This window comes from Vicugna pacos, chromosome 30 (genome assembly GCF_048564905.1).
Source record: "Vicugna pacos chromosome 30, VicPac4, whole genome shotgun sequence".
Classification (NCBI taxonomy): domain Eukaryota; kingdom Metazoa; phylum Chordata; class Mammalia; order Artiodactyla; family Camelidae; genus Vicugna; species Vicugna pacos.
In genome coordinates, this window is record NC_133016.1 from 24,369,190 (window position 1) to 24,394,372 (window position 25,183).

The following is a 25,183-nucleotide window of genomic DNA, read 5'->3' on the forward strand; positions in this document are numbered from 1 at the left end:
CTAGCTATATATTCTTTATGTAAAAATTCCATAGAGTAAATCCTTCAGAATTCAGCATCCAAGAATGAATTGAATTTTGGGATAATAAAGAGAATAACAGATAACAAAGATGAACTAAGAGAGGAAACAGGGAAAGAATAGTCATACAATGACAAGTGGGGAATGGGGAAGGAGGTTATTAAGAATCTTATACAACAAACAAACAAAACCCTCAAAAAGAATAAAAAAATCTACTGTCCCTATTTTCTACATTTTTGGGGACAAAGCAGAACTTTAGTATCTCTAGTAATCAGCTGTCTTATGATGGAAGGGATAATATTTACATGAATCTAAAATATCAAAGTTTGTTTTTAATTAAGAATGTCTAGCAGAGTAACTTACAGTTATTCCTAGCATTGGTAGGGAAGCATTGATAACGTCATTTGCAGTATCTGTATTTGTTACTGTTATAGTTTTAGACTGTAGAAAAAAAAAAGAAATAGAAAAACACAGCTATAAATAGAGAATTTTAAAACAGGTGAACAAATGATTATCTACAGGCAAATCTTAGTTTAAAGTGTTTATAGAGTAAAGCACATGGCCTAAGGAGAACACAAACCCTTGATTATAATTTATTTTCATTCTATTATATATGATGCCTTTTAATACAGCATCTCTTTCTCTTAAAATAAAGAATATGTGGCTCAAAGAATATAAGACCTTAAGCCAGACAGAAAAGGAATAAAATATTTCAGAGAGATTACATGAATCACCCTCCCAACCAAAAGAAAAAAAAATCAGTGAGGCTGATCATGCAGCCCATGATCACTTCCATAATGCAACATGTCAGTAAAGGGGACTGAGCTTGATTAATTCCTATTTCTTCTTGTGTACTGTTTTCACAGTGTGGGTTTTTATTTCTTTGCATGGTAAAAAGTCAGTTTAGGTAAAATCAGAACTAGAACTGGTCACAAAAGACATTTCAAGTTTAGCATTAAAAAGCCCCACTGTTTATTGAGCACTTTCTCTACGTCAGGCACTGCGGCTACTGAGATTTTCATTTCTGAAATCTGGAGAGGCCTTAAAGCCAATGAGTCTAGCGAAGAGACTGAACATTTCAGAAAGCTCAGGCCTGTTACCAGCTTTGCCATTGAACAGGGTATCTGTAACAGCTCTGTGCTAAGCCACAGTGAGAAATGACTATTTAAAAGTACAGTTCACAACAAAGAGAATAACAAGATTCTGAAATGTCTATAAAGTTCACTGAAGTCCAAGACATTACTTAAATATAAGACAATGCTATGCTACAAAAAATAAGTATTTACTATAGGTAGGTTCTACATGTTACAATGATCAGATAAATCAGTAATTAGGGCTGTGTCCCCGACAGGGCTTAAATGGCACAGATAAGCCAGCATAAATGGAAACAAAATGATGTATAAATATGAAGCTAAGTGAAAGCCACTGATAACTCATCACTCATTCGTCTGTTAGAGAGCATTTCTTCTCTATGAGCCAATTACTTGACATGACAAATTGCTTAAATTTGTTAACTGATTTCAAATTGTGTTCCTTGCAGCTCCAAGGTTTATGCAGAAGTATCTCAGAACCCAGCAGGGAGGGCTCAGTGTTCACCTTCTACCAGAATGGCAGAGATGTTTTTGCAAACTTGAGATAACTATCATGAAAGGCTTCTGCTTTTTTCCTTTAAAGTCTGAAAAACCTCTCCATTTCATATAAAGAAACACTCAATATAAAACCTTTTGTAAAGTGAAGCATCTATCCTGTAATACTAATAATCACTCGCAATCTATCTGGTTTCTAAGATGATGATTTTTCTTAATATTAGAGACATCTGCTCAAAACAGTAATTATAGGATGTGTATTTTTCCCTGCATGCCTCTCTGGTAGACAAAACAAATGAATTTTAGCAGATAAGTTTTCTTTGGCTAGTACATAAAATAAAGAGGCAAAACTGAAAATGTGGCTGTTTTTTCCATATAGCAGAAGTCACTAGCAGGTGGCACATAACTGAAGGCCAAGGAGAAAGAACACTCTCAGACACGCACTCCTGCTTGGGGGAATCACTCTTTCTGGCAGCAGGGCTGCCCAAAAGGAGAGTGTTGCCCTGAAACAACTTCAGAGAGCAAAGGACAATGTGTCACACCATTGTGGACTTCACCAGGGTCTAGTGATAGGACAGAGCACCCAACCCGACCACAAACAATATGATAAAATATAAAGCTAAGTGAAATCCACTGGTAACTCAACCACTCAAGTTTTTATGGTGTGAGGCTGCACAGACCTTCTGTAGCAAAGCAAGGGGCAGAAAAAACACCACCGTTTTCCTGCTGGCCTTCGTTCAGGGGTTATGGCAGCTGGTTACACTCAGGATTTTCATGGAAAAACACCTTGAAATTTTTTTAAACAGCTGCAGTGTATGGAAAGTGTGTCCTTGAGAAAAAACTGGTTTTAGAAGAGAAGTGAAAGAAGAGAAAAATTTGAGTATTTCCCTCAAGCAGTGACATCTGGTACTCGTATCAGAACTTTGCATAACTTTTGCCCAAAATATAACTGTTTCGTACTACATATCTGTCCACACACAGAACTAATCTGTGTGGTCTGGAGCTCCTGTGACGTGTGACAATCCACAGTATCACAGAAATATTCATGTTTCCGTTTTGCTCATCGTTGATAACATCGCGGCACTTTGCTCTATTTCAGTCATCACATTCCACATAATGACTAGGGCTAAATAGACTGAATTTTTTCTTGACCAGCATGATAATAACTATGAGGAAGAAACATGCTGATCCATTAAAAATACCATCTCTCCCAGCTCATCCATTTATTAATAACCTGAGGGATTCAATCCCTAAAAACTCAAAGAATGGAGAACTTTCAGAAACCACTCTCTCCTTATCTCTACTTAAGTAGTGACAAGTTGGAAAAAAGTTCCTTAATACTAATAGGAAATATCTCCTTATGGAAATGGCTTTACATCAAGCCTCTGCAGCGGCTTTTGGATGGACCCAGAGAAGCACGGATGCCAGAGGAAGGCAAGAGACACCTGACAGGCAATATCCTTCCAAGCATCAATGTTCAACACTGTAGTTAACAAGAATTTCTCTTGTTTCATTTTCTCTAGGGTTACTTGTCACTCATACAAAGATATACATACACCCAGGAAAATGCACTTCCCCACATGGTATTTCTAAATGCCTACCTTCCGTAGACTGTACACAGTCTGTCTGTCTTTCTGTCTACCTGCCTGTCTCTCTTTTATCCATGGCACTCTGCCTTATGTAGGGACCTGGAACTTAATTTTTTCTGGCTTAGAAACACTTACACAGGTGCAATTCCCAACATCCTTGGTGACGACTTGGAGTGGAATGCTCTTCGGGTAGTCCTTCTCTTTCTCTAGATTGATGTATCTAATCAAATGCAACAACAACCCAAAACAACATGGAGTCAGATGGATTTTGCTAATGGCTTATTTTGAAATCAATCTATTTTTGCTAATATTTTTCAATATGCTGTTTTTTAAAAGACAGATGGAAAGACTCAGCAAAGTCAGATTACATTATGGGTTGGAAGATCACTTTAAAAATTCTCAGGACATTAGGCATGGGCACAAAAAAGAACAGAGAAGGTCCATTCCAAGCAAGGCTTGAGAAGCAGTCAGGTTAAGGCACCTCTGGGTGATGTTAAGGCAGCTTCCCTGCCTTCCCTGGGCACACCCAGAACCTGGCTCATCGGCACAGAAGCATTTATAACACTTTATTAGATCAAACCAAAGCAGTGGCCTTTCCCTTCTCACTGAGCTCTCCAAGGGAGTGTGCATCTTGGTTATCTCCACTGCTTGGAGGAATCAGAGATGGATCTAAATTGACCATTTTAGTCTGTATGCTCAGAGGTAGGGATAATAATTGAATTCTGAGGTGCTCAGCAGAAAACCCTCCATGTGTAGAAACTTAATACACGCTTTGAGGAAACTGTGAGCTGCAAGTGACATGTTGGAGACAAAGAAAGTGATGGGAGAGATTATTAACTAAATTCTGTCTAACATGATCCAGACCTCAATGTTCTCCTTCCTAGAAAGTAAGAAGTACATGTAATGAGAGAACATTATTTACAGCACATAGTTTGGCATACAGTCTAAACCTCAGATTATTCTGAGGACAAACGAACAATTTCTACTAAGGGAAAGAGGAATAGTTTGGGGCACATACCTGCAGAGAAGAATTTAATCGTTTAACTACACCTGAAAGATTAAAAATATGTATACTGAAAAAATACCTCTGAAGGAGAGAGAGCCATTTGCCCTTTTGTTCTGGAGAACTGCAATGAAAGAAAATGGGAGAGAACAATTAAACCGCATAGAACACTTATCCTAACAAATTAAGAGCATCAATCCAGACAAAATATCAGCAGCCCATTGTTGCTGACGGGGGTGCACGGTACTGCTGCAACCCTGGGCAAAACTGTGTTCTGGAGAACCCAGAACTGAAAATCCCCGTTAGGAAAAACTACACAGTCAGGTTTTAGTTTTTAACTAAAACCTCTTGGAAGGATCCAAGAAAGATCCACTTTCTTACTTTATGGCTCTGTTACAAGTAATATCCTTATAGTGGAAAAAGTACTTGATTTGGAATTCCAACACCTGGCTTCAAAAATATATGCAAGACGTATTATCATGGGCAAATCACTTAACATCTCTAAGCTTCGGTTTCCACATCTGTAAAACTGGGCTAATTATCTCAAGAGTGTTTTTGTAGCTTTAGGTGTCATGCAAACAGAAAATATGCTTAATTTGAGATTAAAGAGATTAAGGAGAAATTTGGCATACTGATGGAAATATCTTGGCTCAGAAACCAGTTTGCTGTCAGTAAAGGAAACATTAATTTCTCTATACATATGGCAGAATTATAATTCAGTAATTTGGTTCATAGAAAACTTATTCTTAATTACTGTAATCTTCTGATTAAGATCAACTTATTTACAACTAAATTACTATTGATTAATAATTTTTCTGAAGTCACTGCTGTATTTAATTCTCAAAGTTAAAAATAATTTAAAGTTTATTTCTACATAGTCTTGTTACTCAGTAGCTTTTAAAATCATATTTCTAATCTTTGGAAACATCAGTTACTTTCTTGCTCCAGAAAAATACACTTAACAATATTTGTAACTTGTTCCTAACTCTGTTGTTTAACAATTTTCTCCATGAGCAATCTCCCAGGATTGGTCATCAGAAAGTTCATTATATCTCTTTGCCACTGACAAATTTTCATCTTTCTTAGTCCCTTACAACCTTTGATGCCTTCTCCTTTTCCGAACAGAAGATTTTCTAAGTTCATTTATGTCAAATACTGCATTTATTTGGCAAAAAAAATCTATTTTGAAAAAATTAGGTTTTTCTTTAGACTTGTACCTTTTTCAAAGCAATTAAATAAAACTGTCCCTTTAAACAATCAGTATTGTAAACCTTTAACTTGTTATTGACATATAAGATACACAGAGAGAACTTGTACAATGCTTAATTGTCCAGCTTGAAGAATTTTCACAAATTGAACACACCCCGTTTAACAGGCTCCCAGAGTAAGAAACAGAAAACCACCTTGGAAGGTTTCCTTGTGTTCCTTTTCAGGCACAAGTTCCTACTATCCTGACTTCTAATACAACACAACAGTTTTGTGTATTTGGGCATTTTATATAAATATAACCATATAGCATGCAAAGTTTCATACCCGACTTCTTTTGTTTAACATTGTGTTTGTGAGACGTATCCATTTTACTGCATGTGGTTTTAGCTCATTCATCCTCAGTGCTGCTTCGTGTTCCATTGTTTGAATATATAGCATACTTTACTTTAAAATAAACAAATTATGAACAAACAAATTAATTCACTGAGATTACTTTGGTAATCTTCTTGCATTTTCCCCAAGCTCTTGCTCTATGCAAGAATTCAGGGCTTCTCCTTCCCTAGTAATTCCTAATCTCAGGCATTTTTGTAGAACTAAAACCAGAAATACTCACAAATCAAGGTTATTTCAGCGTTTCATAAACGTCTAAGACAAGAGCCAGGAGAGAAGCAAGCAGTGTATCTTAGAGAAAGAAAAAGGAGAAGATAGTCTGGGAAGATCCCTTCAAATTTGGGAGGTGATTAAGAGTACCATTCCAGAGAGTTAGCTGGGAACTATGTGCCATTCAGTTGAGGTGCCTAAGGAAACAGAAGACCCTGGAGGAAATGGTTATAAGGAGCAGGTGCAGAGGCTTCTTCCTAGGCACCAAGGCATTAAAAAAATCGTTGTTTTCTCTATTCCTCAGATTGGACAATTTCTATCAATGTACCTTCAAATTCACTGACTCATTTCTCTTTCATTTCCATTCTGCAACTAAGGCTACAGGGGGGATTTTTAAAAATTTAAGATATTACAACTTTAGATCTAGATTTTTCATTTGGCTTTTACAAATATTTTCTATTTCTCTGCTTAGCTTTCCCATCTTTTCATTCATTTTAATTGGCTTCTCCCTTTACCCACTGAGCATAGTCATAAGAGCTGCTTTAAAGTTCTTTTTCTTTTCTTTTGATTCAAATAATATATATTTTTTTCCTCTGTGAAACTGAGTAGAACTGAGGAGGAATCAAAGAAAGCCTCATATATTAAATTCTTAAATAGATTCTCTGAATTCAAAAGTTAAGAGTTAACGGGAGAGGCACAGGTGGCGGGCCTTGTCCTGGCAAACAAAGCCACCACGGTGGTCCTGCAAATTAAGGAGGATGGCAAACCCCTTTCTTCAAAAGAAAAAGTTCTCTAGGGGGAAACATATAAAATATTTAAGTTTCAAAAGCCAAACTCTTCCACACTGTTGCTTCTCTACCCCGGAGTGTCCTAAGATAGAGTGTTTTAAGGTTAAGTTTTCAATGTTCAGCTTTTTGCAAATATATGCAAATACATTTCTCACGAGCAGTCCTGATTTGGCGATTAACAGCAAGCAATATGCTTGGATTAGAGGTCCGATTTCCACTCGAATGCAGTTTCTTCTCTTCCGGCAACAAAGCCATTTGCAGAGATCCTGAAATCGTGAGTTTCCTATGTGGGAGGAGGTACTGTTCTGGTTCACCTGAAAATAGCCCTTCAGATTGGCTGGTGTTTTACAGTCCCCTTTCAAGACCCTGTGTGTGTTGTTGACGACAATGGGGTCGGGACTGCCGTAGCTGGGTGGGTTTGCATAGGGGTCGTAGCCGGGCCGAGCCAGCATGGGGGCGACCTGGGCCATGTCCCTAATCACATCCCTGGGGATGTGGCCGGTCCACTTGGAGAGAGCTTCCAGGCTCACGGGTTTGATGACCTGGTCTGTGGACCGCTCAGTCTTGGACAGGGAGACGCCCCCGGGCTTGCCAATGAGGTTCTCGTGGTGCAGGAAGGCGTCGCTCCAGGCGATGCCGAGGAAGTCGAGGATGCGCTTGAGGGAGCGCCGGGAGTACAGCCCCAGCCGCTCGTAGTACACGGGCAGGCACTTGTCCTTGCCCACCTCCATGCACTGGGCTTACATCACCTCGATGGCCTTGTTCCTCTTGGTGAGGCAGTCGCGGTAGCTGCTGAGGTCGAAGCCGGCGATGGTGACCTTGCGGGTGATCATGGAGTGCACGGAGGCCTGGCTGTCCCGCACCATCAGCAGGAATTTGGAGCTGGGGAACAGGAGCGACAAGTAGACGGACGACTTGAGCGTGAAGGGGTCCTTGTTGCAGAGGACGCGGGCCGGCTCACCGTGCTTGGCGATCACCTCCAGGATGAAGGCCTGCATGGCGGCATCCAGCACCTCGTCCGTCACGCCTGCCTCGTCCAGCCGCAGCTTCTCCCGGCCGGACTTGGACCAGGCCTGGCGCATGGCCAGCACGCGGGGAATGATTCAGGTCTCCTCGCCGCAGCGCACCTCGGGGTGGGCGTCCAGCATGGCGCGCATCAGCGTAGTGCCGCTCCGGGGCACGCCCCCCACGAAGATAAGCAGCACGGCCTCGCCATAGCGGTACTCCACGTGGTCCGCGCCCACCATCACTAGGTCCTCCTGCTCCGGCTGCATGGTCCGTCGGGGGCCCAGCGGGCCCCCCAGCACCGCCCGGCACTCCAGCACCTGCTGCCCAAGCTGGACCGCCAGCACCGGGGCCAGGGCGAAGCCAGCTGCCAGCAGTGCCCTCCGCACCGACAAGCGCATGCTGGGCCTGGGGCGAGGGGCGTGCTTCAGCGACAGGTCAGAGGGAGGCCCGTGGGGCTCGCATAAGTTTCGCTTGAGACTGATCCTTCATTTGGCTACAGGACTTCAAAGCCAAGCACTGAGTGGCGTTTTTACGTTCACTGAGCACGTACCCTGCTCAAGCTTATTCTAGGCACCATTTAGCGGGGTCCTCTCCACCACCTCGGGTAGGGATGCCCTGCGCCCAGCAAGCAGCTCAGAGCGAAGCGGCAACTTGCCCAGGATTGCACAGCCAGAGCGGCAGGCCTGGGTCAGAGCAGGCTGAGGCCAAGCTGGTCACTGTCCTTTGACAGGACCGGCGAGGGCCCCATCTCTGCCACTGGGAGAAAACGGCTCAAAGCGGGCAGGTCAGCTGTGAGTAGGAGACAGCAGAGGCCTGGAGAGCGGCTTGAGAAGCAAAAGCAGGGCGACTTGGCAGAGGGAAAGCAGCTGGGAACCTCCCCTGGGCACACTCTTCCTTGGGCTCTAGCCTTCGCAGCTGCTGCCCAAGACTGTCCATCGGCTGAGCCCGTGCGAGGCGCGCCGAGAAAGCGCCGCGCGCGCAGCGACTGGCTACTCGCCAGCCTCCCGGCCGGGGGGGGGGGGGCCGCCTAAAGTTCTTTTATGGTAATTCCAACATATGAATTATCTGAGGGCTGGCTTTTATTTATTATCTTTTCCTCTCTAGGTTTTTCATATGTTAAGAAATTTTAGATTGCATTCTGGACATTAGGAATGCTTTGTTTTGGAGACTCTGAGCTTTGTTATATTTGCTAAACACTGTTGATGTTTTTGTTTTAACAACTAACTTTATTAGACTCAAGCTGAAAACTTTCTCTCACCTGTGTTGAGCAGCACCTCGGTTCAATTTTTTCAGCCTTAGTTCCAGACTGCTTTAAGTCTGTCCCATGCATGTGCGGTTCAGCCTTCAGCCAGAGGCTGGGGCACAGTCTAAACAAAAATTCTAGAGCTTCTCTTCTCTGATACTCTCCTTTTTGAGATTTCCCCCTCACGTTCCTGTGGTGGTGGCTGACCCAGACTCTGTACTTTGGTTCTTGAGCCCAGAAAGACTGCGGCTTTTTGTCGGCTTGGTTTTCCTGCACCACAATGTGCCTGCAGCCTGCCCTCAAGCCAATGCCTTAAAAACAGGAAACTCACCTAGAGTTGCTGCCTCATTCCAAGGTTCATTTCTTCTCCAAAATATGCTAATTTTTGCTTACTTTTCAGGACCTTCAGGTAGTTTGTTGCTGTTTGTATTTTGCTTTGGGTTTACAATTGTTATCTGTAGAGTGGTCAGTCTGTTTGTTGAGACCTCACTCTGCCAAACTAGAGTCTGAACTCTTCAACACTACTTTTTTTTTTAAACAAAAGTAATCTTTTAATTTGGAAATAATTTAAAATCTTCAGAAACACTGCAAAGATAGTACAGAAAGTCTATATACCTCACTCCTAGCTTTCGATTCCTCTATGGGAATCGTGACTGTTCAGATTTCACCAGTTTTCCCATTAATGTCCTTTTTTCTGTTCTAGGATCCATCCAAGATACCACATTGCATTTAGTTATCATGTCTCCTTAGTAACTATTTCTATGTCTTTTCCTATTTTTTTTTTTTTGACCTTGACAGTTTTGAGGCTTACTGGTTAGGTAATCCTACAGAGCATCCCTCAATTTGAGCTTCTTTGATTCTGTTCTCATGATTAGACTGAGGTTATGGTTTTGGGGAGAGGTGCTGCAGGAGTGAATTGCTCTTCAAGGGGCAGATATTCACACAACATCACTAGTAATGTTAACTTAACCATTTGGTTAAAGTGCTGTACTTTTCCAGGAATTATAATGTATTGTATAACTTGTTTCTACATTTTCTCTTCTTCTTAAAAAAAGTTTCATGAAAAAACTACTCAACTAAAGATGTCATGTAGTCCCAGCCCTCACTTGAAATCGCTTCCTTTCAGCTGTAAACTCCAAGGAGATTAAACAATAGGAAATGATAATATCTAGAGAAACCTGTCATGGAAAAGAAGATATGCTGAGAATGATATAAACACATGCTTTCTTCCAAATAAGTTCTTAAAATCTTTTGGTAAGCCAGTGGTGCATAACAGAACTTCATGGCATGCTCTTCCTTCATCAGATAATTAGTAGCTTAAAAATTTTTAGTTCTCTAGCTTTAAGATGATGCCTGAGGAGTTTGATGGTAGTGAGGAGAGAAGCAGCAGAAAGAAAAACATTGTGTGCATGTGATGAAAACCAGCTCTTTCAAGCTCTTTCAACATTACACTGGACTTGAGGATGCAGTTGTTCAAAATCACAAGTTAGAGTCCTGGTCGGCTCACCTTGATGTGAAAAGTGCCAACTGAGCATGTTCAGGATGAGAGCACAAAAAGATTCTCTATTCATACATTCTCCAACTCCATCCCCACCAAGGAGTGAGTCTTAGGAAACTGACTTTCACTCCTTGTATCATATATTTGCTCTTGACTGTCACATCTCTATAGACGCTAAATCAGAACATGATACACAATTCAGGAACCACATTATTTCATGACATTAAATTCATTCCTATAATTAATTTTTTTTAGAAAATTTGGGAGTATAAACCAGTTATTCAAAATTAATTGGAGAATATTATAAAATTTGTTTCAGTAAAGGTCTGCTTCAGTGGTTTGAAAAGTCAAGTTGAAAGCTCAGCATATAAAACAATACCTGACCACGAGGGAAGGGGATGTTGGAGAGGGGGTCCTAGAGCTCTGACCACCCCCTCCTCTTCCACAGTGCTTGAGATGTTTCGGTAGCCCCTTTAGCAATCACTGCTCAAACCAAGATAATGATTTCAAGAGTTCTCAGTATTTACCAATATATTTCACATATTTTAATAAAAAGCTCTTTGGGAAAAAATATAAGGCATACGGGAGCCTCCAGTGGGGTGTGTCAAAAGATGAGTTACTGGCTTCAGAACAGATCAATCAGAAGAGAGTATTTCCTTTAAAAAATCGGAAGAACAAAACTGGAACAAAATCTGATTAATTTTTTTTCTTCCACCCTAGTCATTCCATAGCTGATGGGATTTCGCAGCAGCCAGCCCATGGACCAGCCGCGGCTCTCACCTGAAAGTGGCTGCAAAGCTCACGGTGGGCCAGCCCAGGACAAAGGATCTTGCGGTGCTGGTGCTGCCTTCTTCCACTTCATCCACGCAGCTTGCCGTCCACATGTCACTTAATTTTATTTTATTTTTTATCTTAAGGTTGTTGTATCTAGAAAGATAAAAACCAGTCAGGGGCTTCTTGTAATTCGGCTTGTTAAATTTTATGACAACTTCTGCACTTGTGATAAGAGGACAGTTCTCACTAATCACGGGCAAAGAATCTGTTACTCACTATTTTTATCTTCGGTGCCTAGCACGATGAACGGTAACACGGTTGGCTACCTTGGCCCAAAAAGGCCTTTGAGCCGTTTGGTGTATTAGTCCTAATGTCTGCATTTGTGACAGGAAATAATTATAACCTTGTGACTTTATTATTCTATACTGAGCATTGCATTTGGATCAAAACCCCTTATTTTAAACTTGCTGCTGTTACAAAAAATTGATTCATTTACTATTTATAACTTGCTTACTTCCAAAAATATTTTAGTGGTTGAACAAAAGAGTAAAAAAAAATTATTTAAAAAAATACTTATAAAATTTTCATCTTAAGAGCAATAGATACACTAAAATATATAACCTGGAATTAATTACAGAAATTTATAATGCATTTCCAACTGGGCAGTTATAAGATTTTCTAATCTTTAGAAGCAAAGATTATTTTAAATTTTCTTTCTTAAGATTTTGTCCATACCATTTCCCCATATATTTTGACTAAAATTGAAAAACTGTAGCCTAAAAATAGACTCTACACTAAACTGAAAAAAAAAATACTAAGAAGCAATTGATACAATTAATATTTATCCCTGGAGACCCAGAAGTTGATCTTCTTTAAGATGGCAATGAAATTGCTTTTTGACAATTTCTACCTAAACCTCCTTAGAACCTTGGTATTGAAACCATTGTATCTCAGCCTAGTTCACAGATTTAATGCTCATAATGAACCCGAGACTTAAATGGAAGGCACAGGGAAGGATTAAGAGAATATTCTGGAAACCTGTGTATTTCCTATCATTCAGAGCCATTTGTGGAAACACCAGAAGCTAAAACGAAATCCAAGATACTTTACAGGAAAGTATCCTGAAAATTCCGCATGGGATATTTAAAACTAAAACTCTTCTGCAGGATTTATAAAATGAAAGGGGATTTTGCAGGAACTATATACACGAAGGACAGTCTAGATTCAAAGCCTCATCTACGCTTCCTGTAGGGCACACCACTTAAGTGTAACAGTAAAGTGCTTCATGGCACAATGGCTTCATTCTATATTTCATTTCAATATTTTTTATCGCTATGAATCATTATATTTTTTTAAATGAAACAGACTGAAGATTTTTTTTTCTTTTAAAAATTTATTTCTTGATGGCAGCTATTTAGGTAACATAAAACTGACACTATGAAACTTTTGGAAGGAAAAGTGTGTTTCCATATCTGTTTTCATACATTTTGTGTCTTTTGATGCAGACCTCTCTTTATATTAGATAATTCAGATACCATGTGGGCACTTTATGTGTCTATTGATCTGGAAAAAATCCTTCCCTAGATCAATAAAGTGCCAAAAGTATCCATTTCCTTATACAAATAACAAGGTGCTGTCTGAAAGCATTAAGAATGACTTCCATTCTAATGGTCAGCATCTATTGAACTTACCATTTGCCATTCATTGTTGTAAACACTTAACACATATTATTTGGTTTAATCTTCAAACACTTTATAGATAAGGAAATGTCATAGGGAGTTAATCTGTCAAAAGTCAAACCGCTTAACTAGCAGAGATAGAATCTGAACTTGAGCAGAGTGGACTCAAGCTTATTTATTATGCTCATAACCATTGTGTATCTATAAAAAGCCCTGGTTATTGCCATTCTTATAAAGCACCTGCACTGATTTTCTGTCTGGATGATCTGCCCATTGTAAATGTGGTCTTAAAGTCACCTACTGTCAGTTTCTCCCTTTATGTCTGCTAATGTCTACTTTATATACTTAGGTGCTTCTGTATTGGGTACACATATGTTAATGAGTGTAATATCCTCTTCTTATACTAACTCCCTTATCGTTAACTCCCTTCTTCATCTTTGTTCAGCTTTTGTTTTAAAATCTACTTTGTCTGATATGAGTATTGCTACTCTAGCTTTGTCTTTTCTATTTGCATGCAATATCTTTTTCCACACCCTCCTCCCCACTTTAAGGCTGTCTGTGTCTTTAGCTCTGGAGTGAGTCTCTTGTGGGCAGCATATAGAAGGGTCTTGTTTTTTAATCCAAATCAGCCACCCTCTATTTTTTGATGTCAGCATTTTTTCCATTGACATTTAAAGAGTGATTGATAGGTATGCACTCTTACTGCCATTTTTGTTACTTGCTTTCTGTTTTTTTTTGTAGTTCTTCTGTCTCTTTTTTTGTGGTTTAATGATTTTCTTTAGCAGAATGCTTGTGTTCCTTTTTTTCTTAGCTTTTGTGTATCTGTTGTAGGCTTTTGATTTGTGGTTACCATGGGGTTTATATATGTTGATCTGTATCTACTTGTTTTAAACTGATAGTCATTTAAATTCAAACACATTCTAAAGATCTACATTTTTTCTTCCTTCCCCCACATTTTCTTTTTTTGATGTCATATTTTACAACTTCATGTTTATCCCTTAACTGTTTGTTTTAGTTGTAGTTGATTTTTACAATTTTTATCTTTTAATCTTCATACTATCTTACTTAAGTCATTATCCACAGCCTTTACTATGTATTTTCCTTTACAAGTATGATTTTTCCTGTTCTGTAACTTGTTACTTCCTTTTAAAAATTGAAGTACAGTCAGTTACAATGTGTCAATTTCTGGTGTACAGCACAATGTCCCAGTCATGCATATACACACATACATTCCACTAACTTGTTACTTCTTGTTGTAGCCTTGTCTTTTCTACTTAGAGAAGACTCTCTAACAAGTTTTAGGGTTGTTAGTTTTGATGAACTCTAAGTTTGCTTGTCTGAGAAGTTCTTTATCTCTCCTTTAATTCTGAGTGGCAACTTTGCTGGTAGAGTGTCCTAGATTGTAGGTTTTTATCTCTCAGCACTTTAAATATATCATGTCACTCTATTGTGGTCTGCAAAGTTTCTCCAGAAAAATCAGCTGATAGCCTTAAGGGGGTTCCCTTAATGTGACTCTGTTTTTCTCTTGCTGCCTTTAGAATGCTCTCTTTAACTTTTGCCATTTTAATGTGACATGTCTCGATGTGGGTCTCTTTGGTATCATTTTGTTTTGGAAGTATCCCATGTGCTTCTTGTACCTGGTTATCTGTCTCCTTCTTCAGTTTGAGAAGTTTTCAGCCATAATTTCCTCAAATACATTTTTGGCCCCTTTCTCACTCCCTTCTCCTTCTAGGATCCTATAATATGAGTATTAGTACTCTTCATGTTGTCCTATAGTCCCCTCTAACTGTCCTTATTTTTTAATTTGTTTTTCTTTTTTCATTGGGTGATTTCCATTATCCTGTCTTCAAGATCACTTATACAGTCATCTGTATCACCTACCTGGCTATTAGCTCCTTCTAGTATGTTTTTCATTTCCGTTACTGTATTCTCAAGCTCTGACTGGTGCTTTTTGTATTTTCTAGTTCTTTGTCAAAATTCTCACTGTTTTTATCTATTCTTTTCCCAAGTTCAGGCAACATTTTGACTACTAATGCTTTGAACTCTTTATCTGGTATGTTCTTTATCTGTTTCATTTGTTGTTTTTTAGGGTTTTTTGTTTGCTTTTTGTTTGAAACAAACTCCTATGTCTTTTTATTTTGTCTAACTTTCTCTGTCTCTATGAAATTAGGTGAAACACTTACTTATCTCATTAAAAGGGTGTCCTTGTATGGGAGCATACCTATGCAAGTCTGCGCATTCTGAGTGGCTTTGGTGGGAGAGCGGGGTCTTAACTGAGTGTGGGTCATGTCTTCTCCCAGGATACGCTGCCACCTATCACCTTGGTGAGAGGTAGGGCTGGAGATGGAGTGGCTACACCCTGAGCCAGGTGTGAGCTGGAGCTTCTCCTATGCTCAGTGGCCATCACCACCCTACTGGGGCCAGGGTCAGGTCCAAAGGTGTTGGAACAGAAACCCTGAGGGTCAGGTCTGAGCTAGTTCTGTTCCCTCTAAATGTGTACTCTTCCTTCTCCCAGCAGTGGCACCTTTGCCACAGAGGGGAGCAGTGATGGAGTAAGAGGAATTTGGCATGGCTACCTGGTGCAGCTGGGGTGCACACTGGGGCAGTCCCCAGTATACCAGTCAGAGCTCCAGACAGCTCCCAATCTGTCACCTACATGAGTGCCAGTGATAAATGTCCTTGGCTTATTCAATTGCAGTGCTGTGTCTAAGCTGGTTCTGTGTCCTCCAAGTGCACACTCTTCTTGGCAACACCCTGGTTGGGAGTTGAGCTAGTCAGAGACGATGCCGGGGTGTGCACTGGGTCAGAGCCCTGGGCAGTTTTAATCTGCTTCCTCCACTTGGTTTGAGGAGTAAGCAAGAGTGTGTGCACATTCTTCATGAGTGGACTCTCGGTTTCTTACAGCCCTCCTACTGGTTTTCAAAGGGACTTGTCTTCTTGGTATTGGCTAGGATGCCCAATATATGTTTCAAATCACTCGTTCCCCAAGTAAGATTTGCAAGCCCATGATACCCCCATCTTCTGTGTCCCCTCCTAGGGGTGGGGGCCCCGACCTGATTGCTTCTCCTGCCTTTCTACCTGACTTCTTGCAGATCTTTCTTTGCAGCCTTGGTTGTAGAAAAGTCTTTCTGCCAGTCTCCAGCTTTTCAGTGAGAATTGCTCCACATGTAGCTGTACTTTTGATATGTTCTTGGGGGTAGGTGAGCTCACCGTCCTCCCACTCCACTGTCTGGATCTCCTCCCCAACCATGTCTTATCTATGACATTGTGTAACTTAGGTGTGAGGATGTGGATAGTAGAAAAAAGTGTTTACTATTCTCTAGTGACTAACAATCTCTTTGATGAGACTGGATTTGTTAAACGACTCTTACCTTTTAGGATGTTTCATAAACAATAAGAATGGGGGATGGAGCAAGTTGCAACCACTGTTTTCTAGGCTGGATGTTACCTGCATTGGCATTTAGTGTTGTGTGAAAAGTGAATTCTTTTGGTTACCTCTACAGTATATTCCAAATATGTCGGTATCCTTCATGTAACTGCCATTTCCCCAGTTAAGGCCCTCACTATCTCTTATCAGGTCTAGGACAATAACCTCCTGTTGAGTCTCCCTGCTTCTACTCTTGCCAACCCTCTAATCCATTATCTGTCATAGCAGGAACAATATTTTTAAAATATGAACTAATTAAAACCCTTTGGAATAAAATCCAAACTCCCATCATAGCCTTTGTGGTACCCGGCCTCCAAAATGGTCCCCAATGATGCCTGTTTTCTGATATTCATACCCTTGTTTAGTTCCCTCCCAACTGCACCAAGGTTGGTCTCTGTGGCCAGCAGCAGACACTGGAAATGATGGTACGCCACTGCCGAAACAGGTTATAAGACTGCAGCTTCTGTTTTGGGTGGTCTTTCCCTTATGTACTCTCTTCCTCACGTTCTTGGATCTTTCACTTTGAAGAGACCTACCTGGAGAAGACCTACAGCCCTGGGCCAACAGCCGCTGAGGACCTGAGGCCTGCCAGCCCCCCTGAGTGAGATGGGAAGGGGATTCTCTAGCTCCATTTAAGCTCTGACATGACTGTCACCATGGTCAACAGTTTGACTGCAACCTCATGAGAGCCTCTGAGCCAGAACGACCAGCTAAGCCACTTTCAGATTCTTGGCTCAGAGAAAATGTACAAAGACATTCATACTCATAAGCTGTTGTGTTTTGGGATAATTTGTTCTATGACAACAGACAATTAAAGCAGCCCCCAAAGGTCCTGATAAGCTGATCCTTGCCTACTTCCCCTGCTTATCATGCTCCAGTGACAGGCTTTCTTTCAACTCCTCCAAAGGTCAAAGCTTTCCCCACCACCTTTGTACCTGCTGTCTCCTCTGCCCATCTTCCTAATATCTGAATATCTTCATTGATTTTTTTCCCCCTTGACTACACCTACCTAACATATATCCCATATTTCACTTCAACCAGCACTCTATTTTCTTCTCAGCACTAAGTACAATTTGTAATGTCTGCCCCCACACATTAGAATGAAAGCATCAAGGAAGCAGAGACTGAGAGAGAGACTCTACTGACCCCAAGAAATCACTTCAGATAGTGGGCAGCTGATTCCTCTTGCCATGCAGACCTGCAGAGCTGTGGACTAGGCCTCCAGTAAACAGGATGCTGGCCAGTCGGCTCTCACTGTTCTGTGTTATCGCAGCAAAGTGTGCTGGACCTGACCCAGGCTACCACGCTGACACTACACACTCAGTCCAGAGTGCTGGGCGACTGGAATTAGGCGGAGTGAATGTTTTACAAACCAATTGAACAGCATCTTGATTATGGAGTAACAATGACTGGTGTGATGTAAAACGGTTGGCCAATCAGGCTGAGTTCTACAACATCACGTGTTCTAAGCACAGTATTCATTTCTACCTCTGCACAACAACTCAGAGAAAGGAGTCCTTGTTGATGTATAAGAATTCAGAGGCCCACAGTGTATAAAAGGAAAGGGAAAGGACATTTGGGCAATTGAGGCTTACCTCAGTGTCTTGGGAGAAAATGTCTGGAGTCCAAACTGTAACGTTTAGGATTCTAAAAAGTGTTTAAAGAATAAACTGCTAAAAGTAACAATGAAGATAATGTCTACACATAAAAAATACAAAAGCAGGGATCATGTCCATCACAGTCTTCTTTGCATCCCCTGTATTTACAGAGAACATGGCACAGAGTGGGGTCTAAATGAACACCTATTGAATGAATAAGTAACTGAAACACTCTTTTCAAAACCAAACCAAACCAAACATAAAACTCACTTCAGATATTAGCTATAGTAACAGAGTCCAGATAGTCTCATAGTAAGCAAAGAACAGAAAGGTTGCCTTTGTCAGTGGAAATGCAATTTTATAATGACAACCAGGGGAGAGTGTATAGAGCATACTCACTTGATTGTGGCCACAACGAACAGGTCATTGAATAGGAAAAGATGCTCCTGACTCTGCAGGCCTCTTCTGAGTTCTACCCGGCCATCAAGTAGCAGGGTCCTACTGGAGCACACGACCGATGACAGAAATGCACGTGTGTCAGCACTAGCAGACGGGCTTTCCCTGCAGCAGGTCAAACGCCACAGACCTTTGGTCAGGTGACCAAATGTAGACTTTCTACAAATTTCTACAAAAATCACAGCTTTGTACTAGTCTTTTTATGACCTACGTTTTCACTTTTCTTGGATAAACACCTCACGGCAAAATTGTTGGGTCACAAAGTAGGTGTAGGTTTAATCCTATAAAAAACTACCAGATAATTTTCTAGAGTGGTTGTATCAATTTATATATTCAACAAGACTGTCAGAGAATTTTAGTTGCTTCACAACCTTGCAAACTTCTTTTTGCTGTGGTTAGCATAGACCAAAGGTTAATTAAGTTGCTTAAAAAATGTTCTTCAGGGCCGGAGCTGGGGAGGAGCCGGGAAAGGCAGCCCCAGCCCAGAGCGCAGCCGGCGGCTGCGCGAGAGCAAGCGGGACGGTCGGGGGTCATCGGGGAGAGTGCGCTGGAGCCGGGGCCTGGGCCCGAGGGCCCGGTGCACACGGCCGCCGCGGTGACCCTGCTGGGAAGCTGGCCACCATGCTGGAGGCGCCGCGCGAGCGGCAAGGGGGCCTGGCCGGCCCCGTGAGCCGCATCCAGAGTGGCCCGGGCGCGCTGAGTCGCAGCCACCACACCGCGAGCAGCACGCCGGCGCGGCTGCGGGCCGGGGCGGAGCGCGTGGGCGCGCGCGCGGGTGCTGCCCAGGAGCGCCGGGCGCCGCGCCGGCCCGGGGCCGCGGCGGGAGGCCGACCGCGGGCTGCTGGTGGCGCGCGGGAAGCTCCGCGTTCTGCTCTTCCAGGAAGAGGCAGAACTCCCAGCCAGAGCCTTCCGGAAGGCGTCGGAGCCCTCAGGCCCGGCGGAACAGGTCGAAGCTGGCCCAGAGCAGCCCGAGGCCGAAGCCGAGGAGCGCTCCGACGAGGAGCCCGCGGAGGCCAGGGCGCGGCGGCTGCGGCGCACCGGGTGCAGAAGGTCCAGCGCCTGCGAGGGGCCTTTTAGGGCCGTAAAGGCCCTGCTGCGCCGGCACCCACGCCTGTTAAGCCACCTCGCCTTGGGCGCGGCCGGAGTGCTGAGGGCCAGCCCGAAGCCCGGCCTGCGCTGGAGGCCAAGCCAGAGCCAGAACCTCCACGAGGCACCGAGGAAGACCCCCGGAGACCTGAGGCTGCCGACGCGGCTCTTCTTCAGATAGAAAGTGCGGCCTGATGGCTGGCGCCGCCGGCCTCCCCCGTGCTCTGCCTGGTCCCGCAGTAAATCTTCCTCTGCGAATGCAGCATTCCCACCCAAGTAAGGAGTGAATCCTGCATCCACAGCCCAGCTCTGGCCCTCCCTTCCCAGCTTCTTCAGCTCAGCACCCTCTGAAAGAGGAACAGCCACTCACACCTGCTTGCACTTACCATCAATAAAAATAATGTCACCCGGAAAAAAAAATTTCTGCATTTAAAAGCAATCCCAAAGGATTTTAATACATAATAACTCTTTTCCCATCTTACAATAATAGTTTTAAATAAGTAGATTTGATGGTAGTTCTAGGGGAGAATCCACAATGAAATAAAAATCTTTCTTTTTCCAGTGTGGATTTATCAATGTACATGTCTTACAGTCTGTCATTTTAAAGATCTATGCGTAATAAGCATGGCAAGAGATGCCTCACGATTTTAGCAATCTAAGTATTGATTAAAAAAAACCCCAACACTTAGCAGTCCACAGTAAAAATAAACATCTCAGCTCTCACATAATTTAAAAAGAAAAACGTCTTTTACAGAAGGAAACAAAAACACAAATAACCTTTGTGTTTTCTAAAATGACAATCTTAATCAGCATTTCCTACTTAAGAATGTATTTCTCAATTATGTGGCTCTAAAGTGTGCATTTTTATTGAGTGCAATGCAGATAGATGTGTTTTATTTTAGTCTCTTGGAGTATGGAAATGGGGAGGAGGGTAAGATTATAACCTTCTATTTAGCCTCTTAATAAAGCCTGATTACGATTTACAACTTATACTTAAGAGCGCCCTAAAATGAACTAACAAGTACAAGGGGAGTCTAAGAGTCAACCTGCTGCCTGCTTCTTATGTATTAACATTCCATTTTCAAATACGTGTGTGAAGCCATTTCTGAAAGGCAAAAAGCAGTTTTAGGACCTTAATCATTTTTCACTAAAACTAGATGACAGCTGGGCCACACTAGTGCCTCGATACTTATTTCTGAAGCTCACTGTAACAGTGAGTCCACTGTCAGGTACAGTTTTAGAGGTAGTGTTGCTTCATCTTAAATCACAAAAGAAAATAGACTAAAATTCAGAATACTTCTTGGAAATGCCTGTTTATAAGGGGGAATCAACTAACGGCTACTGATGGCTGGGTAGTACCAGTCCCCAGTACTAGGTAGGGTCCTGATAGCCTCAAAGCCTAACACGTGGTCCCTGCTCATTCCAAACGCCATCTCTTTCACGAAAAATTTCTCTCATTTGAATTCTTGATTGGCATTTCTTACATATCTAACACTTATATCCTACCTTGAACCTCTTAAAGCATTCTCATTTAAAATACACTGAGTATGTGATCACCATATAATAAGTTAGTTGTTTGTAATAGTGATCAGGGTTGCCTTTGCTGGGTGGCTGCCATGTGCCAGGCACTGGAGATAGATGTGGTTTCTAGCCTCAGGGAGTTAGCAATGTGACAAGGGAATCAGACAAGTAAACATCACGATACACCAGTGAGGTAAGTGACATAAAAGAAATGCAGGGTGCTGTGGGCACAGATAAAAGCCAAAATAGGAGGCCCTCTCTGAGACTGAACTGGTTAGGAAAGTTTCTTGGAGGAATCAAAGTCTTAAAGGATGGAAGGACAACAAAGGCTGAAGGGCATTCTATGGAAAAAGAAGAGCGTGTCAAAGACAGGAGGGCGTGCATCAGTAACCCTGGGAAGTTTCCAGCGGCTGGCATGACAGAGGTCTGAGATGAGGAGCAGCAGATGAGGAAGGGGCAATATATTACAGGTGTTTTCCCCACCACCTTCAGACTCCATCCGAAAGCACTGCAGGATTTTAAGCAGGACGCTGTGGTTTACCGTATGTTGAAGAGAATAAATGAAGGCAAGCTTAGAGGAAGGGAGACCTTTAGGAATTTGTTGCAGTAATCTCAGGCAAGAAATGTCATGGGCCTGAGTTGGCAGTGAGAAAAGGATAGAGGATATAGGAGAAAAAACATATTCAAGAGATATTAAAAATACAGATCATTAAAATTTGCAAACTGATTAATTGGGGTAGGGTAAATGGAGATCGACTTGGCTGAGAAAAGGAATACAATAGACTTACTGCCCAGTCTTTATTTATTTACTTATTTTTTATTTATTTTTCATCCAACAAATGCCTTCTGAGCATTTGTGTGTGTTGGCTAGGCACCATGCTGAATGGTGAACACATGGGGTAAACAAGTTAGAATTACCCTCTACTCTTACACAACAGCTGAGTCTGATTCTACCATAAAGAATCTACTTGACATCACATCATTGCTGCTCAGTTCACTCTGTAACAGAGGTTGAGAACCACAGCCCACAGTCATGTTTTATTTGGCCTGCATTCTGATTGCCTGGTTCACCACATTCCCTCACTTGCAACCTCTGTATCCTACAACTCCCAGGGACCTGAAAGCATTTAAGTCCATGATTCTTACTCTAGCATCACTTAAAAAAAAAAAAACTAGCTTAATTTTAAGTTATTTTTAAAAATTATGGCAAAACATACATGAAATAAAATTTATCATTTTAACCATTTTAAAATTCAGTGGCACTCAGTATGTTCACAATGTTGTGCAACTATCACTGCTACCTAGAGTTCCTTAATATTTTCATCATCCCCAAAGGAAAACCTGAACCTATTAAACAATCACACCCCACTCCCCACTCTGCCCAGTCTCTGGCAACTACTAACCTCTTTCTGTCTCTATGAATTTGCCTACTCTGGATATTTCAGCCCATAAAATATGTGGCCCTATATGTCTGGTTTCTTTCATTTTGCATAATGCTTTCAGGGTTCATCCATATTGTAGCATGAATCAGTACTTCATTCCTTTTTATTAGTGAATAATATTCCATTGTATGGATATCCATTCATTAGGTGATGGACATTTGGGCTGTTTCATGGCTATTGTGAATAGTGCTGCTATAAAAAATGTGTGCACACTTGTTTGAACACCTGCTTTTATCTTCTGAGTAGACCCAGGAGTGGAACTGCTGTATAATATGGTAATTCTATGTTTAAGTCACTGAGGAACCACCAAACTGCTTTTCACAGTGGTTGTAACCATTGTACAATCCCACGAGCAATGAATGAGGGCCCTTCTTCTACTTTTTATTCTTCTCTCTTTTGTCCCCCATATGTAATCACATCTTATGTTTAATGACATTCTAATTAAAAAATAAAATCTCCTGAGTCTAGATTTGTAATAAACTCCTAATTGGACTCTCTACTTCCTTGCTCTTACTTTTTCAATCCATACTATTCACTTCTTGCTTCTATCATATTAGTCTTCTTGATGTATATTGTCAATGCATGGCATGTACACTGTCTAAAGAGTATGCCCAACTCATTTAACCTCGCATTCAAATTTTGGCATCTATTTTACCCTACCTGGTTATGATGATATGTCATGTTACAAATCTCTATATTGCCTGAGCAAAGCTAACCCTAGTAAATCTTAGGGAATAAATTAGCCCAGAAATAATTTAGAACAAAGAGATGACTACTGAAATGAAGCCACAAAAACTATTATCAAATCAAAATTCTATCTTATTCAACAATACAAATCTGTCCCTTAGATAGTCATGACTATCTCAAACATTTCAAACATTAAAAAAAAGCACATTTTTAGGAAATCTAGTCTAAAGGAATTATCTGTCTTATTAATGGTATAAAATATAAAAAGTTACTGTTACATTTCAATAGGCATCATCTAGATAAAAATCACATTCAAATCCCATTCAAATCACCAAAGAAAAGTGTATGTAGAGATTATACCATAACGTGGTTGTATGCAATATGTACCATTATCTTCATTTCCAAATTAACATTGATGATTAAATGATGCATCACATAGCTCATACTACATAGTCTGAATTCTGACTTGATATTACAGAACAGAGCCTAGTGATAATGATAATACAGGTTCAAAATGTACTAAGGTAGGATAAGGGCTTGAAGGATACATGCACAAATGGTTAGATAAACAGAGTGAGCAAGTATACAAAGGACAACTTTGAAATTATCATCAAAATACTGATTGCAACCGCATCATAAGTGACAGAATGAGAACAACAATCTTATTAGTGACACTAATATTTAAAGAGCAAGGAAAACACAAACATTAAATAAGTAAAGGCAGAAGCAATATGGGAGGAGAGAGACTAAAGGACAGAGAAGGACACTAATAAACAGTCACCCTAACAGAGCAAGATACATACACAAAGAGATATTATCTCCAAAGAGTGGAGTAAACCATATGACTTATTCACAGCCCAGACACAGAAGTTGCTCAACGGTATCTGCTGGGAACTCACTTAGTACAAAGCACTCATCAGGGCATGATAGGAAGAATTATAAGGTCAAGGCATTACGGGAGAGAGCAGGATCTTATGAGCATCGTCTCTGAGAACTTAAAAAAATACATGCAAATTATATCAATGATGTAACCCAAGTTGAGAAAAACCCAAGTTTTAGAACTTCACATACTCTGGTGCAAATGACATCTCTTCAGAAAGGACAGCTCTACTTCATTATGAAAGAATGAGTTAAAGTTCCTTAGTAAAAGCTCATTAGAGGCTTTTTGAAATGCAGTAACTCAGTATAGAAATGATGGTGGTTTGGTAGCTGTGGAGGTGGTAAGAAAGAGTTCTATTCTAGATACATTTCAAGGTAGAACTTAATAGGATTTGATGACAGATTGATTTGGGGGGGAACTTGGGTAGGGATGGGGATAAGGAATTTGGTCCTAGGCATGTAAATTTGAAATAACAATTAGAAAAAGGGAGATAAAGCTACGGCAGAGATTGGGTCATGGAGCAAGTTAGCATAGATGGAGAACAGGGTCAAGTACTGAGCCCTGGGTGCCCCGACACTTACAAGCTGAGGAAGAAGGGAAAACTAGTAAAGCAGAATGAGTTGGCTGTCAGTAAACAGAACCAAAAAGTTGTTTATTTTACTGTACTAAAACTCACTTATTGTAGGTAAAACAGAAATAACATACTAAAAAGATGCTGTAATTTCAGACAGGGCTAACTTAATATTATTTCAAGTGCTTCAAGCGAGCCTATGTTGGGAATTCTAATCTTGACATTAATTCCTGAAAGCATTAAAATCTAGTACACTTTCCAATTTCAAACAAAAGTGAGTCTAATCCTTAAAATAAAAGCTTTCTATGGAATATATACAATGTATACTGTCAACAAGTGTTGAGCTAAAAGATTTTTAAGTTGCTAAGAGAAGCAATTTTTATATTTACTACTGTATAAAAAACTCCAATTATGAATCCTTTTCACCTGGGGCTGTCACCACTTGTGCAAGTATGAGTGAAATATGATACGACATAGTACTTAAAAGGCCTGGCATTTTAAATCACTCTTTTTACCCTGT

General features: G+C 41.1%; 1 protein-coding gene and 2 pseudogenes across 1 annotated transcript in view; 1 reads left to right on the forward strand and 2 right to left on the reverse strand.

Annotated features, from left to right (window-relative positions):
• The window catches only part of LOC116278640 (rho GTPase-activating protein 20-like), a 67,432-nt gene that overhangs the window by 22,807 nt on the left and 19,442 nt on the right, over positions 1-25,183 (reverse strand). Inside the window, exons 3-6 of the mRNA XM_072952329.1 lie at positions 11,323-11,469; positions 4,279-4,320; positions 3,329-3,413; positions 382-459 (exon numbers count right to left, since the gene is read on the reverse strand). Of these exons, the coding sequence (XP_072808430.1) occupies positions 382-459; positions 3,329-3,413; positions 4,279-4,320; positions 11,323-11,469 (352 nt within the window). The remainder of the gene's footprint in view (positions 1-381; positions 460-3,328; positions 3,414-4,278; positions 4,321-11,322; positions 11,470-25,183) is intronic.
• On the reverse strand, positions 6,688-8,202 carry LOC102529850 (protein-tyrosine sulfotransferase 2 pseudogene; annotated as a pseudogene).
• Positions 11,619-19,757, forward strand: LOC140690337 (caveolae-associated protein 3 pseudogene; annotated as a pseudogene).